Genomic DNA, 20539 nt, shown 5'->3' on the forward strand with positions numbered 1-20539 from the left:
AGATAATAAAAGTTCTGTACAAGTTTTATATTTAGCATTTTCTTGATAAAAATACATAGAAAAGGTTAAAAAAAGTTAAAGTAAATATCGAGTTTTAAAAGTAGAAAAACAATATCAGTCATCCCAACAAAAACAGAAACCGTCTAGTCTGAACTTTTCAAAAAAAACGGGATCAAATTTGAGTCACAAGATCATAAGATGCATTGAAAGTTATTTTTATAAAGGAACGAAACTTAAAAATCAGAAATTGCATGATTTTCGATCAAAACAAAAGTGGTGACTCAAAATATTTTAGTCATCACATATCTTGAGTATGCAGCATTAAAAATTTTACACGGTGCAGCATTTTTTGTACAAAATTTGGCAAGAAAAAAACTTAGTAAAAAAGTTAAACTTAATGTTGATTAAAATATGGGACTTCATTATTCTTTAAGCATACAATAAACACTTCTCCAAGGCTATCATATAGCTTTAAAAAAATCAAATACAAAAAAAGAAATACAATATAGATAAATTAACCCAAAGTTAAACTAAAAAAATTTAATTATCCTGAAATTGGCAACATTTTAAACAGTGCCGAGCGTGAGCCGTTCATTCAATTCAGTTGCCAGCGTTCTTGCCTCCAGGTCCATGGAAGTCACATTTGAAATACAAACTTCCTGACTAATGTTGGCACCCAACACTTCCAGCATGTACTCATGAGCTTTCTGAACAGTGATCTGAAGTGAAACCAGGAGACTAGATCGTTCGTTGTTGCTTTGACGTTGTCCCAACGAAAGGGAGAATGTTGGGTTGATTTGATGTGGTTGGGAGAGCAAGACTGCTTTCTGTGATGTCTCAAGAAACTGCTCAGCATCGAAGACTTTAGTCCACTAAAAACACAAAAATAGGAGTTTATATTAAAAATAAAATAACTAATTTGGTCAATATCACTGGATCAATTTACTAAACTAGCAAAGTTATTTGAAGACACAATTTTGAAAACACTACATAAACTACTCCATGATTTAGAATTTGTTTATTTTACCTGCATCCTTGTTAAACTATCAGTTGTTAAATTTAATGTGATGCTTCCATTTGGCGTTTCATGAAAGGGAAAAATCTAAAAAAGACAAACAATTTACTAAAAAGACATTTAAGCAAATATGTGTAAAGGCATTTAATCAGCAGCTTAATTTTTTTGTATATATCTTTATCCTCAATGTGGGAAAGTCGAATGCGCGACTTAAACATAGAGTAACATAAGTTACTCCGACCCAGTCTCGAGTTGCCTGAGGCAGTTTGGGATATTATAGATTATAATTGCCCGACAATTATGCTGCTAATAAAGTGCTGGCTCAGCAGGAGTTCATACCGTTTATAGCACTTTACTCGAGGACATTACAGCATGAGACCACAGGGGATCAAACCTGGGACCTTGTGTATGGTAGGATAGTGTTCTGACCACTACACCACGCTGCCGGTCATTATTTAAGCCAACACTTAATCAGCAGCTTATTGTTGACAGGCAATTATAATTCATAATATTCACCACTGCAAAAAGGCAACTCAAGACTTAATAAGGAAAAGAGGAGTCCCACTTAAAACCGTTTTCCACAACAAACAAATCTTACCCTGGTCTGACAAAGTCTCATCGCATAGATGTCAGGAATTCCGTTGAAGTTCTCGGATCGTTGATGGTCGATGCTCAGGATCAATCCTCTCTCCATGTTGTTTAAGATTGCGAGACTTTTACTCAAATGAGTCTGATGTGAGATGTAAACCTCGGGACTTGGAAGCTACAAAAAGTCAAATAGTTTTTAAGGTATATTAATCTAATAGTTAAACAAATGCTACTTATTAAAAATTTATAATACTGTTTAACCTATTATCGTATATTTTTCATAACACCTTACTCAAAGATATTTTGATATTAAAACTAAACCCAGGACCTTTTCTAGTGAACATAATGTTTTAAAAGGTAACTTAGCTTTTTTTTAATTTACAAAATGTTATTAATAATCCACACTTTTAACAAGAAAGTTGATGTAATAACAAAGTTTTTACCCTAATGTGTAACAAGTTCTTACCTTGACTTGTTCTAGAATGTCGGGGCCGAACAATAACTTCGGGTCGTGTCGACAAAATCTCATCAAACTATCTCGATGATGAGGTTCTAGTAATTGTGAACATCCAATCACGTTTGAGCCATAAAAGATTCGACATCCGACCTCATTTGTGACGTAACAATGCTTCACCTCGTGATTCTGAAATCTAAATAAAAAAAATTGATTAATGATTTAATTAACCACATTTAGGGAACAGTAAGTTTCTTATAATTACTATTAAAATGAGCTAAAAATAAAATAATTTAAAAAATAATTTAAATACCTGATTTTAACAACAAGACGAGTTGCATCTTTTGGTTGTCCAGCTCCAACCTCCATATTTCTCCTGGATAACATTTTAGATTAAAAGATTTTAAAACTAAAAATGTCTTAAATCTAAAATACAAAGTATCTGCAGTTTTTGTTATGTCAAAGACAATTTTGCCAAGTTTTATTAGGTCGGAGATGTAAAGTTAAGCGGGAGCATGATGTAGTGGTAAGAACACTTGCTACACTACCATGAGGTTGTGGGTTCAATCCCCACTGCTCACATGCTGTAGCAGCCTTGAGTAAGGTGCTATAAACGGTACAAACTCCTGCAGAGCCAGTACTACTTATTCAGCAGCATAGTTATCGGGCAATTGTAATCTATAATATTCCAAACTGGCACAGGCAACTCGAGACTGGGTCGGAGTAACTGATGTTACTTTATGTTTAGGTTGCGCATTCGACCTTCCCACATCGAGGATAAAGATATAAACAAAAAAAAGCTTGTACTGTAATGGTTTCTACCTTAATGGTTCTGGTGAATTAGAATGACTTTCTTCTGAATCTGGGTCCAAAGGATCTTTGACCAAGTTCATCAACTGCTCCAGATCAAGATCCTCCGATGGCTGAAAAATAATTTAAAAATCGTTGTCTGCAAATTTATTGTAATCGTGATACTCTTACTAGGTATATAAACAAAATAGATCGTTTAGAGATCTTATAACAATTTTTAACAAGAAAATTAAAAGAATAACAATGTTAAAACAATGTAAAACACAATGCCCTACCTCTTGTGGTGATCGCATTTCCCACAATGGAGTTTCAGGTCTTCCGAATCTCGGACTAATTTGAGGATAACCAGAGTTTTGGGAGTATACAGAACTTCCAGGGTAAACAGAACTTGTATCTGATGGAGGATAATAGGAGCTGGTGTCAGACACAGTATACACAGAACTTGTGTCACAACTCTCATTGCCAAACAGCTGAGAAACAATTTAATCAGTTATCTTTATTTATAATTTTTTTTGTATATATCTTTATCCTCGCTGCGGGAAGGTCGATTGCCCAACCCAAACAAAGTAACAACATTTACTCCAACCCAGATTCGAGTTGGCTCCGGCAGTTTAGGATATTATATAGATTATAATTGCCAGATAATTAAGCTGCGGAATAAGTGCTGGCTTAGCAGGAGTTTACCATTTAAAGCACCTTACTTAAGGGCACTACAGCATGAGAGCAGCGAGGTTTAAACCCACGACCTCATGTAGTATAGAAAGTGTTCTGACCACTTCTTTATAGTTAAAGCTGCAACTCCTTATTTCTGTTAAAAAAAGTGAAACAAAAATTATATTTTTAATGAAGTTTTACCTCACTATGAACTGAAGAAGATGATTGTCCGTATTGTTGTTGAAGATATTGTTGATCTTCGTGATAATAATTATTATACATTGAAGTTACATCATAACCTTGTGCTGCATGTTGTTCTAAAACATTTCATATTTTAATTAGCTTAGCGTTTCAAAAGATTTAACTCTTATAGTTAAGTAAAATTTACCTGGGGTATTGTAAGAGGAATCGGGGTGACTTTTTACTTGCCGAGTTTCTGTAACAACAACAACAAAAATTTGTTTTACAATGTCTTAAAAGTCGTGTTTTGATGTTATACAAATATGTTTAAAATATGTTTTTAACAAAAGGAAAGTAACTGCCTCAAGTGTTTTTAAATATTTAAATAAAATATTAATTTTTCCTATAACATTATACAGACATCTTGGCAGCTTCATTAACAAACAAACATTGAATGTTAGTCAATCATTAATTTAGTGAAACATGAATTTGCTAGGCCATTGATTTATTCATTAATTTGCATTGATAATAATTTGTTTTCACTTTTTATTGTGAAGTGTTCAACCCTTGACACTACGTTGCAATCCTCTTGGTATTGTAAAGACATCATCTAAACTTTGCCAAAATATTGTGACTACTTGTATTGTGATGGTTTTGTTAGACTATTGTTAATGTGAAACCATTGTAACTAATGTTAAATTGTTGTAGTGACCTAATATTTTTGTTAAAGAATTGCTTAAGTGCTGTCATTGTGTTGGACTTAATACGGGGAATTTTGTTCATGTCCTTAAAAGTTTTGAAAGGAAATGAATGATCCTGTTTAGTATGATGTCATCGTGGTGTGCATGTAACACTTATAATATTTGTGATAATAAAATCAATTTAAAAAACAAATTTACATATACCTTCAAAAAACCTTTTTAATTTAAATTTGATTTTTTTCAAGTGTTATTTTTTGAATAAATTTTACACACTTTTGTTACCTGTAAATTCATAAATCCTTCCCCCATCCACATTAATGTCCTTTCTGTAGTTAATTCCATCAGCTCTAGCAAGTGCATTTCTAAAGCGATGTTTTTGAATCGTCGGTTGTTCTTTTTCGGGTCCTGGAGCCTCTTGGTTCCTTTTAAGGAAAGATAGCACTGCCCATTCCTTATAAATAGATATAAGTTAAAAGTTTATCAACAAATAAATGTTATAAATATAGTTCGGTATTTATTTATAATTTGAAATACAAAAGATCTTTTTTTAAAAATTATTTCAATTTTTAACACTTCATGTTAAGGATATTGTACGTCATTAAACAATATAGGCTATATATGGACCGGTTGATTATTAATAAATTTATTGTTAATATAAAATTATTTATAAAATTTGTTTGTATTTAATGAAAGTCAAGAATATGGAGTTTCGATTAAAGTTTCACAAGCATTATACTCGACCACTTCCTGATATTGAGATTAACAATATGTTTAACAACATGTGATTAGTTTTTACGTTAATATAATATTGTGCATCTTATCTTAACAAACATGACATAATTTGTTAAACACAATAAAGTAAATTTCAAGGTAATAATTTTGTTAAATATTGAACAAAAAAGTTAAGATAATATGCAAATTACCACGTGTTAGCTAAGACATAAAACAACGCGTGGAAATAACGCGTTACATCATGTAAGTTTAATGTGGTATTATGGATCATTAAGCGTGAAAAACGCGCCCTAATTTTGCTCAAAACAAAGTCCAAAAACAAACAGTGTTAAAAGTTGATTCGTTATATTCTTTTAGCTAGAAATTCCAATAAATAAAAAATTTATCCTTTTACCTAGGCGTGGAAAATCATTTCTAGTTAGCGTTTTAATAAAAGATATAAAATCACACGAAAAGTTTTATTTGCGACGTTAGCGTTTATTTCAAATAGAAAGTCGTGAAAATACCTGAAACATTTGAAACCCGGGCGGTAATACTTCGTTAGCGCGAGGAGCTACTGGCCATGGAATGTAAATAAATCTTTTTTCCTGGTCCATGTATCGTAGACCATATCTGTGACGTAATAAAAAGAATGTTATATTCACTAAAGACTTGGCATGCATTTTAAATACAATAAACACCCTTAGTTAGTTAATTTCGACAACAATTTAATAATATATTTACGTAACTTTAGTTAATATAAACTTCAGCATAGGTTGATCTTGTTAAAATACCAAAATAAATAGAAAAAACTTACTTTCCGTTCTCACAACGTTCCCTTAAAAATGCTGCCAACTTCTGCGGCTCGGCATTTTGTGAAGAAGCCATTTTATATTTTATTACTATTTTAACTTAATTATCTAAGCACACAAGTTAGGTTTAGGCTTAAATAATGAAATTCCTGACGTTTAAACGTGCTTATATAGCAGCGGGTTAAAATATCGGCAAGATATATTTACATTGAATAACGTTTGAATTATAAATAAAACTTGCAGCCTACGTTAACGTTGTACAAGTTGCTTAAATACTACAACTATAAGAAGGTATGGTAGGAAGGTAGTTGCTAAATGCGTGGTCTATTTTGACTTAGCCTAGTTTCTTGCAAAAGTAGATGCTTAGATGTAGTTCATTGAGTGACAAAGCAGAATTTGAACCACAAAAGTCGTTTACGCGCTATTGATAAACTAAACGAATACAAACCAAAATAAAACGAGTCGGTCACACAACTCGTGGTCTTTAACACGACAAAGTTACACTAATTTAATATAAGATATATAACGACGTGCCTACTAATTTTAACGTGCCAACTAATTTTAAAAACACAAGATAAGCTAAAATTTTGTACTTTTTAAACGCTTAATAAAAGCAGAACTAATTTAAACAGCATCAGGAACTCTATACTTTCGAATTTTAAAGTAAATATGCTACTTACTAGATGAACTTAACGACATAAACACTCTCACAAATTAAACCCAACTTTTAAAATACCTAGAACATTCATTAATATCGTATTTTTGCAACTACCTTGGTATTGATTTTTACAGATTATCAAACATACCCAGTTAAAAGATTACAACAAAATAAATGATTAACTTATTCGAAAGCTTTTGCTAAACTGGGCCACAAAGAACGTAATAATCACGTTTAAACAACTAGGGTATTTTTATATTCCACGTTTGCCTTTTTCTTTTTAAAATTATCTTGTGACGCATTCCAGGAAAGAAGGGGTTCATTTTTTACCAATTTTTTATAGTTTAGCATATGACCAATCACAGTAAAAATTTAAGAATTTAAAAGCAAACTAGAGGTTAATGAAAAATACCTATATACAAGCGCTCAAATGTTATTTCTTAACTATTTAAATTTTAAAATGAAACAGTATTAGTTATAGCAAACATATCCTAATAAACCATATTCACAAATGAACATTTTTGTAACTATAACGGGTTATTATAGTAAAATCAGTGTCGTAATTTTCCAGTGAAGCGGGTTTTTGTATTGTGGTTAAAATATGAGGTGGGGTTAAACGAAATGGGACGGCCCCCAATTACCATATTATTAAACACTATTTCGACATGCAATGACGTTAAAAAAATTAACTTCTATTCTTTAAAACAAAGTGGTTATAATTCCCTATATTAAGATTCTACAAAATCTATAGAATTACAAAAAAAACCTAAATAATCACCAACTTAATTAGAATTACGTAGTATGTATTGTTTTGGATAATGTAATTTGTTAAGTTAACACTTGACAATAGATTTTATTTTGAAAATATTCTTTATAAATGACGTCACGAAATTTCCCGGTTTTTATATTAAAATGTAAATAAATAAGCGCGGCCACGTGGAAGAATTCGCTTATATCTGGGCGTAGGAGATATTTTTATATATTGTAAAATATAAATAGCTGAATAGAAAAATCCCCTATTGTGTGAAGATGAGTTTAATAACAATGCAGTCTATATAAGTGCACATTGTTTCTCTTTTTAATGCGATTGACAGCAAAGTTTAATATTTGAACTCACCCTTTATACGTGAAAGACAACTACCATTTAATCAAAATTTTTTAATCAAATTTAACTTCGTCTTAAAACTATTTGATATCACTTTACTCAATAGCCCTAGCAGCAGTAGGAATCAAACTTGGGATATCTAGTTCTTGATAAAGCCTTTAAGTCTTTTCTCATGCCTTTGTAAGTTGATAACATTTAAAAAAAGTTTAAATGGGGGTAGATATATTTATTTAAAGTAAACATCATCGGAATTTTGGCAGTCGGAGCAATAAAACAAATTATTTAAAACAAGATTCACTGACGTCATAAATCGGCGATCGTCGTTCCCATGCTGATGACGTCATCAGTTTTCAGTTGCCGAGTTTTGTTCGTCCGGTTTTTGTCTAAAAAAACAAATTTACAAAATCGAGAAATTAATTTAAAGTTCTCTATCATCTTAAACTGTATGTTGGTTTCGGAGAACATCGATGGTAAGTACTGCTAGCACCTTACTTAAGGATGTTATGGAAACAAGAGAAATCAAACCAAAGACCTCATGTGTTGATGCCTTTAACTGAGTAACAACTTTAACTTATCGATTTACTTTCTTTTGGTGGTTTTCCAACTTTGTTTCTCGTTGTGTTTGAATTTTTCTTTTTATTTTTCTTTGTTCCGGAAATGAGAGGGTGTTCTTCACCACCCGGGGTGCCATCGAGCTTTATATTTTGAACCTAGGAAAACATTTTTATTTTTAATTTATCCTCAATATGAGCAGCCTAGTTTTTTTAAGTCCTCATGTTATATACAGCTTAATAAAATTTTGTTTTTTAGAAATCGAAGATAGTTTTCCTGATACCTGATTGGTTGGATCAGTTGGAGGGAGGAGAATGTTTTCTTCCGGTTCATCGATTTCTGGAGAGATTGGAAGAAACTCGAGAGATTCAGGATCTTGCTCATCTTCATCACTTTAAAAATAAACATTTTATTGTTTTAGAAATAGTAAAAGGTAAGAAAGTTTTAGTTACAATTTTAGTGGCCACAGATTATGATTTGGGAGAAATAAGGAATGCCAGTTTTAGGGGTATTTCTAAGACAACCCATAAACACCCCTTTGGTCCTGGGGCCTTGTATGGTTATTACCCTTAGGTGATAATGTTAAAGGAAGTAGGAAACAGAGAGAGGGTTATCATTTAGACTTAAGTATAAAATCTTTTTTATAAGAATTTTGACCTGCTGCAGAAAGCTCGGATTGGATCAATCCTCGTCACGTCGACCATGACATCATCTTCCTCATTCAACTTCCCTTTCTGCTCCTCCTCCTCTTTATCCGAGTCATATTCATCAAACTCTGACTCCCTCTCGTCGTACTCAACATTCTCATCCAATTCACTGAAGTCTGGAGCAAAGGCACTCCAATTTTCCTAATCATTTAAAGTGAAAGTGTTATTGGAAAATTATAAATCAATAAACACTGTAAACTATACTAAATTTAAAGAGGATTAAATGGACATTTCAGGTCTAAAACATAGTCTTATATAATGTAAGAATAAGTTTAAAGTGGTGCAATACGTGAAGCAGTAAAAAAAATATTTTATAAACTTACAACTTGGTTTTGAGCCCAAACTGAGACAACTCCACTTGAAATTGAACACAACATTGGTCTAATTGGATGCCACTAAATGTTAAAGAAAACACAGAAATAAGAATTAATCGAAAAACTGACCTTTTAAATACACAAAAAACACTTAGAACAAAAGTTCTTACAACAACGTCAAGCAGTTGTTCTCCTCTCATTCCCTGCAGGATTTTCACTAAGTTTCCAACACTTTTCTCCCAGATATAAAGTTGATGTTGCTTGGCTGAGCCAGCACAAATAAATTCACCATCCCCCGAGAAACAACATTTCTTCCAAGGGGTCCTTTAAAATAAAACTTGTTGATATTATAGGTTAATTATATCTCCTTATAGATGATGTAGTCTTATTCTTCTTCCAGATAATCTAATAATCTAGATACAGATTAGCATACAAATATTAGTTTGCAGTTTCAAACCAAATGTTAACTTACATTTGTACAAAACAAACCTCAAATTTTATTAAAATTTAAGAAAGATTGTAAACAAAATAATTGTGAACCTGTTGACAAGATCTTGAAGTTTTTGTATTGGTTCTGGTTCACCTCCCTTCCCGCACATCATCACTTCTTTACCATCATAAACTCTGATTATTCGATCAGCTGTGTTCACAAGAAAGCAACTAAAAACAAGTTAATACAAACTAATCATACAGCTTTATGATGGCTCTTGTGCATAATCTACTGGCCAACATTTTAATGTCAGGTTGTGCAAAAAACATGCAAAGAAATTGTGTAAAGTTGCAATTTGTTTAGTTCATTGCAAAAGTAAATTAAAACCAAATACAATCTCTTTGTCAAAAAAGGAATTTTTTCCACTTACGATCCTTTTTTAGCGAATTCAATTTGTTTGATAGCAACATTAGCAGTGCCAGTAGTTACACGAAATGAAGCAATAATCTTCATAGTTTTCACTTTAATCACTGCAATCTTTCCTTTTGAGTTTCCAGTGTAAATATGATCACCTCGTCGGTCAAATGATGCAACCACGTTACTTTCAGTCTAAAACAAAGTTTATGTTAGTGCACGAATTTATCTTTTTATTTTTATGTAACTTTAAAAAAAGGTTGACCATATGACCTAAGCATAATGCTAAAACTTTAGGCAATTTCTGTTAATTACCTCATCAATTAAAGGAAGTGTAACATTATTTCCCGACCCCAATAAAACCGGTGATGGTTTAAGAGGACAAACTAATATTTTATCAGCATCTCGAGATGCAAATTGAACTTTCATGATAGGGGAAGGAAATCTGTATGTGTGCAAACATTCTCCACTTAGAACATCCCAGATACAAACTAGATTGTCGGTTGCTGCAGATACGATACGGCGACCACTGCGGGACCAACTAAAAAAAAAAAAAAATAATTCAAAACTAGTCGATAGCCCTTCCTATAGTCGGGTACTCAAGTGTCTTAGACACATGCAACTTTAAAGCAATATTTGCTAGAGTTATTTCACCCTTGCACCACAAACAACAATGTTATTTATTTTGTAGGCCCAGAAGTTAAACATGCATATATATATTTACATTGACCACTTAGCTTTATTATATAAAGACAGGCCCTTACAAACAAACTCTAATTATTTTTGAATTTTACTGATATTCCCACCTTAGAAAACACACTGGGTGAGCGTGGGCATTGTAAACTTTTGCAATCCCTCTTGTAAGAAAATCCCACACAACAATTCTTCCATCATTACATCCCACCGCTAATAATGTTCCACGTCTGTTGAATGTGCAAGTTACTGCCATTGAACCTAGGTAAAAATGTAAGACATTATGATTGAGATTAAGCTAGGACAACTAGAATACAAAAGGTAATGTCTGAGACTAGTGGGGGATTGAACCGATGACTTCATGTGTAGTGTAGCAAGTGTTCTTACCACTACACCATGCGGCCAGTTTAAACTACCACCAAGCATGTGAGTATTTAAAATCAATATTAGTATGGGTATTAGTCCTATAATAATAATAAGTCCAAGTTTAAGTATTACTTGCTTTAAGTTTAAATTTGTTTAAATTTACCTGTGTCTAGTGTTCCATCTGCTTGTTCTGGGTAATTCTGCCCAAATGATTCTGAAAAAAAAAACATTAAAGAATTGATAAAATTTATATGAATTTTAATAAATTTTACACACCAAAAAGACTTACCTAGTAATTCTAAATTCATGTTGGTGTTAGTGTCATATACTTTTACAAAGTTTTACAAAAATCTAAACAAAAAAGAGTATAGATATAAATACAAAAAGCTTCTACCAAAAGTATAAAATAAATACCTAAAATATAAGATCACACAAACTAATAAGTAAATAAACTACAGTTGTCATGACAAATAAACTAATTGACAATTACAATTTTACAATAAATATAACCTTTCAGTAAATATAAAATTATTTTATAAATTAATTGATGTACAATAACATTTTTGGCAGAGCAAATAAATTTATAAAATGTGTAAATATATTTCAATGATGTTTTGATATATGGTGCTTATTGTGGTGCAAAAAAAATTCTTAGAAACATTTTAAGCGGAATTTTTTGAGTCGTTTCTGTGTAAAAAGTTTGAGTTTTGCGGCAGTACGTTGTTTCGATTCTTGTTGAATGCTTGAACAATATTAAAATCCTGATCATAATTATCCTGTGGCATAATCCGCTTTTTCTCTGTTGCACCTACTCTCGGTTCTACATTTCTTTTGTTCAACGAGGAAAATATTTTACTGTGGCTGTTGTGAGTAATCTTAGTTGGATTGTCACTGAAAAAAGATTGTTGAGGATCTGAAAAATATTCATCGTTATGACGTTGTGGACTTGTTGTTTTTAAACCGTTAAAATAATTTCTTCTGCTGTTGTTTGTATCTCTCCCATTATGTTGTGCAAATTGATTCAAAACTCTTGGAGATAAAATTTGGTCGGTGTTCTCTACAACTCCACTATCATAAGTTGATAAGTTTTCATTATCATAAGTGAGCTTTGAATCATAAGTATCAGGATTGTAAACTTTTCTGCTTTCAGTTGAGGTTTGTTGGGAGGGAGTTTGTTGTTCCTTGTTTTCTAAGTCTTCCAGGAAAGGTAAAAGCATGTCCAAAGTCTCACCAAGGTTGACTTTAAGTTGGGACAAATTATTTGGCATTTCATTTTGATCTGGTTCAGGCTTGGAAGTCATAGGGGGGCGTTGATTAGATGGTTTTTCTTTTACAATGTTTGGTTTGTCATTAAAATTTTGGTTCACTGGGTGCCTAAAGTTTTTAGAACAATTTCTATTTTTTGAAGATTCTTGTTTTTTTTCTTCCTCTATCTCTTCTTCTTCCTCATCTTCAGAAGAGGATGTTGCTTCTATTAATCCATACTTCTTCATGTAAGTACGTGTAGCAAGCGACATATTACATGGAGAAATTAAACTCATGCCAGGCATCATTATTGTTGTGTTTGTGGATTGTGTTGGGGGTGTTTTGGGTGGTTCTGGCACAACAAAAGTAATCTTCTTTTTTTCAGAACTCTTTTGCTCATCTGACAAATATTTTAATGCAATAGCATTTGCGTGCATGCTTAAATCAGAAAGCTTGTCACTTTGTGAGTAAGATGATCTGCGATTCGTCAAAACATTTAGATTTAGAAGCTGTGAGTTTAAAGTTGTCTGAGGTAAAAATTCCATTGATTTTCTTTGCAAATTTTCTTTCTTGTTCCAATCAATATTGACTCCAAGTTTTTTTAGTTGTCTTTTGGTGGAAGTATAAATTCGATTCGGGTCTTCCAGTTTGTTCTTAACAATTCTAGAAGGTTTTGTATTCGGTGAATTTTCTTGTGAGCATTTACTTTCAATATCAATATCAGCTTCTTTTAACATTAGTTGTACTTGGTTCAATAAGTTCCCAAAAAATTGTTTATCTTCTTTTGAGTTCGACTTTTCACTTGAAATCTGACACATGCTTGCACTTTCTCCTAACACCGGGCTATTAATGTTGGTTATTTCATGTGTACCTTGAGATTGATCCAAACTACTATCAAGAACTGGAATATCAACAGCTCTTAAACTTGATGCAATGCTCGTGTTGTTTTGTGTCTCAAAAGTTTGGACTTCGATGTTGAAACTTTCCGATTCCCATCCAGCAAATTTATCAGTTGAATCATTACTGGGCACACATGCACTTGTGTTTACACTTGGTTGTTTTGAGTTTGGAGATTGTGGCAATTTAGGAGTTGTTTCTGATTGTGATGTCACATTTAAATCTTCAGTATTCTTAGGAATTTTATTTTCAGTTTTTTTGTCATCACAAAAATCTGTGTTAGTTGCAATTGTAGCAAAATCTTTTTCTGGGGTTTCAAGGTCAGTTTGTGTTGACACTGTGACTGTATCGGGACCATCTTTTTGGCAACCTTTCTCATTTACTTCATTTTTTTGTGACATCAACAAATTATTGACCTGATCTTGTAGTTGTAAAAGTTGTAAATTTTGCTGGATAAAAAGTTGGTAAGCCTCACTTGGAAATTTTTTCATCCAAATGCGCTGGTCACCAGTTTTATTTTCTTCAGCTGTGGAGTAATTGAAAGATGGTGTGTTAAGTAAATTGTTGAATGGTTGTAAGTTAATTGGAGATTTAGGATGCTTATCAGATTGAGGGGTTCTTTCAAAATGATTTTCAGCAGAAAGAGAACATTTTTCTTTTAAAATTGGAGGTTCTTTGTCCAAATAATACGGCGTACTATGACTCCGACTTCTTTGGAGATTATTTTGAAATTGTGGAGTGAAGTTAGGATGCATGTTTTTTGAAACATTATAAGCACAACCAATTTTATCAGGGATGTTATTTTCTTTGGTGTTGTGCTTATAAAAAACATGATTTCTTTCAACTGATCTGGTTTTGTTTTGTTCAATTTTTCTTAAAGAAGGCGGCTGATGTTTAGGATATCCAATATTTTTCGAAGATGAATATTTTTTAGCGAAATGCTCTTCCACATTATGAGTGTAAGTTTTCTTTTCTTTTGTTAGGCTCACTCCTTCATCTAATATTAATGAAGGTTCTGGCACTGTTGGAATCACGTCAATAAAGTTACAATGACTACTTGGGGTAAGTAATGGAGAAGGTATGTACTCTCTCATTGGATTATTCATATTTTATTTTAAAAACAATTTTAACTTTTAATAATATCTAAATCAAACATCAATTTTAAATATTTAACTTTATTTAATTTTATGCATACCTAAAGTAAATATCCATTGAAAACGAGTTTAAAACAACAACAAAGTTGTAAAAAAGGATAATATTTTGCATGTATATTGTCAAATGTTCGAAACGTACATTCTGTACGTTGTCGTTACGTAGACTCTTAGTAAGGTAGTAGTACGTTATCTAGAAAAATTTAATTAGCTTAATAAAACAGTTTACAAAGAAAAATCACGCAATGTTTATAACATACAAACATCAAAGTTTGCTTCTTTATTTTCTAAAACTATATTTTAATATATATTCTTAAATCCCCAACCATTTTTAGCCTAATTTTAACAAACTAATAGCTACGTTAATTTGCCGCGAGTTCGAAATCGAAATTCAAAAAAGTAACAGTTGTAACAAAACTGATGACCGCTGAACTCAAATAACAAAGAGTCACAACGTCCGTTTAAACTTATTTGTCCTCAAAAAGTATAACTCGATTTTATCATTTTTTAGGTGTTTTGTAACCTAAATTTACATAAAAAAATTATTTTTAATACAAAAAATGTTAAATTTTATGTTTTTGTTAACGTTAAAAGAAAATTTTGTCTTTTATGCTTCATAACATCTGTTGTATCGTTGCCAACAGCAACCATTACACACAATTTTTAAATTTAAGAAATTTTGTTTTAACTTGTATAAAATACGGTTTTAAGGTTGTAATAGTATAATTAAACATGGAAAATCCAAGGTACGCTTCAGTTATATGTGAACCTTTATCTTATAATTAGTTTTCGTGCTATAACTAGCAAAAAATTCATAAAATCTATGCTTATTTGTTATTTGTGTTTTGTTAATTTTTCTCGTGGTTTAAATTATAAATGATTTGTACTTTGGTGTTTTAGGGGGTCAGATGATGAAGAAGAAAAGCCAGGATTTGCCCATGCAGTTTCAAAAGTGACTGTAAAAGCACTGCAAGAGGTACACTTAATAAAAATATAGTCAAATCCAGTATATCAATACTTAATTTGGGGTTACTTAAAAGTAACTTAAATATACTTGCAGCTAAGCTTGGATGACATGTCTAACGTGGAAACAAGTTTAAACATGGGGGGACCTCCAGTGGCGAGTACGGAAAGTGATGAAGATCTAAGACGGAGCCGACCCAGCAGCATTACTCAAGGTTAGTATTTTATATCAAGTTTATAAATGTGTGGGCACATTTCTTATTAAACTATTTCTCATACCCCATGTTTTATGTTATAGGAGACACCAGCACATTGTTAAGGAACTTGGGAGAGGGGTTGGGAAGAGTGGACACAGAGTCAGAAGAAGAAGACGAAATTGATCAAGTAAAACCATTTGGTCTTTCTTTATCAAGAATGATATTTATATCTAATCAAAACCATTTTAATAATAGAGAATGCCATCAGATTCTGACAATGAAACTGACATGCAATCTGATTTGGTTGTCCTTGATCCAGATCATCCTTTGATGGTCAGATACCAGAAGAGATATAATCTTCATCTGATGAAAGAATTGGAGAAAGCGAGATTGGAACACAAGGAATTGGTAAGATGGTAAACCAATAAAAAAACATTTTTAAACCGAAGAGAACTACGCTGTGTTTAAGTTGATCATTAAAACTTTTAACTTACCTAACATTGTTTTTAGTTGGATGATGTTAAAAGAAAAAAAACAGAACGTGAAGAAATTGGAGTCACTTTATATGGGGTCCAACAAGAACTAGCTCGCCAGCAAGCTAACTTGGAATTACTTCATGATAAGCATTCAACTTCAAACCAAAAGCGAAGAAACAACGAATCAAATTTGGATAAACTTAGAGATGTTTATAAACAAACACAAGCACAATCTAGAAAAGAGAAAAAGAAAAGTAATTATTTATTTAATATTTGGAACTAGCTTAGAGTAACAAAAATTGCTCCATAAGAAAGCTGTCAAGTCTATCTTTTTTCAATCAAGGATAGATGTTAAGAACACTAATATTAAACTTTAATTTTTGTTTATGTTTTCTTTAGATTCCGAGCTACAAACAGAGGTTGAGAATTTGGCAACCAGATTGTTTTACATGCATAATGCCAAAGAAGATATAAGATCTGATATCTCAGTAATGAAACGAGCTGCTGAGAAAGCTGAAACAGAAGTTGGACAAGCTGAAATGACCAAAAAACAACAGGTTTATCACAGTTAAATAATTTTATTTATCATCAATAAATTAAGCTAAAATTCTAATCTATATATTGTTAATTTAAACATTACACATTAGTTCTAAATATTATTATTTTCTGCCATGTTTTAAAAAGTAATTCTTTTTGAACTTAACCAATCTTTTTACAGGACTTGCATGTTGATCGACTAACAGAACGAGTTGAACAACTAAGAGAAACGATTGCGATGTACGAGGCACAACAATCAGCTCAATCTGAGGAAACAATTGCCGCAAAGCAAGCTCTTTCTGAAGCCAGAGAGGAAATAGAGGTGAATATTAACATTGGGAAATTAAATTTGGTTTTGAGTTTAAAGATTTTATTGTATGATTCAGCCTAACAATGTTATGGATAATTTTTACATAACATTTAGGGAGGTTGCCGAAATAATAATTGTCTTTATGTAGGCTATTGGTTTGGAGAAAAAGCAGTTGTATCAGCAATGGAATTCAAGTTTAATTGGAATGAAAAGAAGAGATGAAGCTCATGCTGCCATGCAAGAAGCTCTCAGGTTTTCCCATCATTGTATTGTATATTATGTTAATTATGTTGTTACTGTTACTAGCGGTAAAAGCTTTAACAATTTTCTTAGTAACGAACTACGTTTACATTTCAGCTTAGCCAAACAACAAGTTAAATCTCTAAACACTGAAATCGGGGGATACAAACGATCCATTCAGAAGGAGGAGGAAAAAAATGAAACGCTTACAATGGTTTTAAACAAGGCGCAAACTGATATAAGTCTTACCAAGAAACTCATCAAACAAAACCTCCTAAAACAAGATACTTTGAAGCAACATTATGGTACATACAGCAGGACTTTACATGAAACAGAACAGGCCTACAGTAAAGCTACAACAGTAAGTTTTTATAATTACAATAATACATTTGTTATTGTAATATTTAAACTGTTACTGTTTTTGATATCGAACAAAATGGCAATAGTTGTTTAATCAAACTTGTTTTGTGTTCAGGAAAGATCAATGAAATTAAGCGAAATCAATGCATTAAGAAAACAAATCGAGCGAGAATATACAGAAAAAGTTGCTCTGGAAGATGAAATAATGAAGGATCTACAACAACAACTAACTGCTGATAAAGCTCAAAGCTTTACAGTTAAAATCACTGAAAAATTACGAGAGAATAAAGTTCAATTGGTAAGTTAATGGCTCCTTTAAAAACTATATTTATTGGGCATCTAAATTTGAAACACTTTGTAGTATTTTAGTGTTTCAAACACTTTGCAAGAAGTTGTAAGATTGATTTTGTATCTGATTTTTTGTTATTTGTTTTAGGAATCAGAGTTTGCACAAGTTGAAAATGAGATGGCCAAATGTTCTCTACAACATACAGAATGCTCTTCAAGAATTCGAAATCTTCGAAAACAAAGCGATGACCTTGAGTCAGAGATTCGATGCAAGAACGACCTAATCGCCAAAGCAGAACAAGATGCAGCGAAGCGTAATGCTGTGATTGAACGAAAACAAACAAGCATTGATCAGTACAATAAGAGGCTTGAACAATTGGTTGCTAACAGTGGGGTAAAAAGTTTAAAACTCTTTTACTATTTTAAGAATGATTTAAATAAATGTAAAATATGAGATAAGGTTTTGGGTTGTATTTAACCCATTTAAAGACCATTATATTCATTGTAGTCTGAATTGAAACAACTTTAAACTCTACAGGGAGAAGAACTAGGACCTCTTGAGATCCAAATCAACTCGTTGAACAAACAAATTGAATCAACATCAACAGAAGTGATTGACCTGCAACAATTCTGGTTGCGACAACAGCATGAACTCGTTCAACTTATCAGGGACCGTGATCAACAAAATTCTGATCTAAACAATCTCAAGAAACAAGCAACAATTTTAACACAAAAGAAATTAAGGATCGAGGGTTAGATTCAATTTTAAACTAATTCTGATCTTAGTTTTTGTACCTAAATTTTAGTGGACACTTGCCCTCATTGCCTAGCTTAGATTTGTGCTAAAAGAGTTGTTTTATTTGTGGGATTTGTTGTCAGTAAAGGTTCTTATAACTGGGGTACCTGTCCTTAAGAGATATTATTCTAGTAACTTACTCAATATACATTTTCGTCAATTCTTAATGGTGTATATTACAAAATAAAACATGTCTTAGGTGAAATTGAACAACAAGTATTGGAGCAAAAGGAGATTGATCGCTCAGTTCGCAACATGCAAAATGCAATGATTAAGCTCAACACTCTGCTCAACAAAGAAAAGGGAATTCAAGAAGGTTTAGAACAAGGCAACATCTTAACAGAGAATGAATTCATCCAAGAACTAAAGGTAATAAGAGTAACAAAAAAGCACAAAATTATTATGTGTTTTTGTTGTTTTTCTTGAACTCACAAAAATTATTGCTAAACTGATATATTTTAGGCTGCTGAGCTGGACTCTATTAAAATGCAATACAAACTTGATGGCCTTAAAGAGGAAAAAGAAAGACTACTAAACAGTCTTATTGAAGCAGAGTAAGATGTCATGTAGATGATTGTTTTGTTAAATTAGGATAAGTTTAAATGCAATCAGTTATCTACTAAGATAAGAATAACTAGATTTTAATATAAAAAATTGTATCAACTCTTTAGACGACAGATAATGTTATGGGAGAAGAAAACTCAATTGGCTAAAGAGACAAGATCAGCTGTGGACTCAGAAGTTGGTCAGGGTGAAATGAGGGAGATGAAAGCTGAGATCCATCGCATGCAGGTTAGTGCTTTGTTGTCAACTTATCTTTAACTTAACTCTAAAAACCACCCTTCATTTGTTTTTGTTTAAATACAGGTGCGGCACACACAATTGATGAAGCAGCAAGACCAGATGATCCGGGACATGGAACAAGTTGTTTCAAGACGAGAGAACATTGTCACAAGAGGTGAAGCTCAGATGAAGATTGACAGAAAAACTCCAACAAAAGGAGTCTTCCAGAAGAAACTCATGGAGCTTAAGAAGAAAATTAAAAATGCCCAAAGGGTAACACTAACACACTTATAGTCTTCGGTGTAAATTGATAACTTATTAGTCAATATGGATTTACAATGCCAAATTATTTAAAGGATGCTACAGCTTGTGATGATGATATTCGCCAACTTCGGGAGAATCAGGCAGAGGTCGGCAAAAGTTTAGAGGACAAACAGGTCGTGGTTCAACAAATGCAACAAACTGTCGATACACTGGAGGGCGATGTAGAGCAACTGATCGAACTCAAACAAAGGGTAAAACATTTTTTAGTCTTTAAAATTCAAGTTTTTATTTTTTTTACTTAATTATTTTGTATTGCAACTTATTTTCTTGGGTAAGTATTTTTTAAAAGCTTTTTCCTAACTTTATGTTGTTTAGAATCTGACTGAACTTATTGGAAAACAAACTAAAGTCAAACACTTACAAGCACTGAAAGCTGGAAAATACACCCCAATTTGTAAGACAGAAGAAGGGTTTAATAATGAGGTTAGTAACAAAGAAATATTAATACTAAACGATTAAGGCATTTTAAGATTAAGAGATCTTCAAAGAGACTTTAAGATGTGCCTGGAAAACTGACTCTCTAACATACAATTAATCAGTTTATAAGTAAAAAATCGTACCTTTGATTTAGTTTCAACGGCAGGAGGACCGACTTCATCAAATGTTAAATATTCTCGATCGGATAAGTCAGGAATTTCCCCAAGCACAGCAAGCAACAAGACATGTTATGATGACATATGGACCAACTGATAATGTTTAAATATTAAACAAAAAATAAACTTTTGAAGATTGCAAAAAAGTTTATGTTTTAATTATCAACGCTCTATAAAAACAAAAACATTTTGTTATCTTCTTTTCTTAAGCTTTT

General features: G+C 32.1%; 3 protein-coding genes across 4 annotated transcripts; 1 reads left to right on the top strand and 2 right to left on the bottom strand.

The window, feature by feature from the left end:
- Positions 1-17: 17 nt before the first annotated feature.
- On the bottom strand, positions 18-20310 carry LOC145760446 (uncharacterized). Of its 2 annotated transcripts, XR_014286586.1 has the most exons (14): positions 20292-20310; positions 11454-11515; positions 11328-11378; positions 10912-11059; positions 10421-10646; positions 10122-10300; positions 9802-9921; positions 9432-9585; positions 9271-9342; positions 8898-9088; positions 8524-8632; positions 8272-8398; positions 5641-8071; positions 4827-4853 (listed from the first exon to the last, which is right to left on the bottom strand). XR_014286586.1 is itself a non-coding variant. In XM_082574341.1 (12 exons), exons 1-12 carry the CDS (start codon positions 5999-6001, stop codon positions 567-569), a joined length of 1599 nt encoding a protein of 532 aa, XP_082430467.1. In that variant the 5' UTR covers positions 6002-7971; the 3' UTR covers positions 18-566. The 2 variants fall into 2 exon arrangements, 1 of the variants encoding a protein (XP_082430467.1); XM_082574341.1 differs by lacking the exons at positions 8272-8398; positions 8524-8632; positions 8898-9088; ... (7 more) ...; positions 11454-11515; positions 20292-20310 and adding exons at positions 18-872; positions 1028-1102; positions 1614-1778; ... (4 more) ...; positions 3723-3838; positions 3910-3957 and having other exon boundaries at positions 4685-4853; positions 5641-5746; positions 5931-7971.
- Positions 11639-14438, bottom strand: LOC145759493 (uncharacterized). The gene has a single exon (XM_082573333.1). It carries the CDS (start codon positions 14410-14412, stop codon positions 11827-11829), a length of 2586 nt encoding a protein of 861 aa, XP_082429459.1. The 5' UTR covers positions 14413-14438; the 3' UTR covers positions 11639-11826.
- Positions 15101-20488, top strand: LOC145760444 (coiled-coil domain-containing protein 40-like). Its single transcript, XM_082574340.1, has 20 exons — positions 15101-15203; positions 15358-15433; positions 15518-15635; positions 15719-15804; positions 15873-16025; positions 16128-16347; positions 16493-16650; positions 16812-16952; positions 17089-17192; positions 17298-17541; positions 17656-17838; positions 17977-18222; positions 18367-18580; positions 18824-18993; positions 19087-19178; positions 19296-19416; positions 19492-19680; positions 19764-19922; positions 20047-20154; positions 20303-20488. Exons 1-20 carry the CDS (start codon positions 15190-15192, stop codon positions 20429-20431), a joined length of 2925 nt encoding a protein of 974 aa, XP_082430466.1. The 5' UTR covers positions 15101-15189; the 3' UTR covers positions 20432-20488.
- Positions 20489-20539: the final 51 nt, after the last annotated feature.

The sequence above is a fragment of the Corella eumyota genome, chromosome 7 (genome assembly GCF_963082875.1).
Source record: "Corella eumyota chromosome 7, kaCorEumy4.1, whole genome shotgun sequence".
NCBI lineage: Eukaryota > Metazoa > Chordata > Ascidiacea > Phlebobranchia > Corellidae > Corella > Corella eumyota.

Bases quoted from the DNA above. Each gene is read 5' to 3' on its own strand.
- LOC145760446 (XM_082574341.1), bottom strand. From the start codon at position 6,001: ATGGCTTCTTCACAAAATGCCGAGCCGCAGAAGTTGGCAGCATTTTTA. The intron at 5,747-5,930 runs GTAAGTTTTTTC...ATTACGTCACAG, and splicing joins GAACGTTGTGAGAACGGAAA to ATATGGTCTACGATACATGG. The intron at 873-1,027 runs GTAAAATAAACA...TTGTGTTTTTAG, and splicing joins ATAGTTTAACAAGGATGCAG to TGGACTAAAGTCTTCGATGC.
- LOC145759493 (XM_082573333.1), bottom strand. From the start codon at position 14,412: ATGAATAATCCAATGAGAGAGTACATACCTTCTCCATTACTTACCCCA.
- LOC145760444 (XM_082574340.1), top strand. The intron at 16,026-16,127 runs GTAAGATGGTAA...CATTGTTTTTAG, and splicing joins GATTGGAACACAAGGAATTG to TTGGATGATGTTAAAAGAAA. The intron at 17,193-17,297 runs GTTTTCCCATCA...TTTACATTTCAG, and splicing joins GCCATGCAAGAAGCTCTCAG to CTTAGCCAAACAACAAGTTA.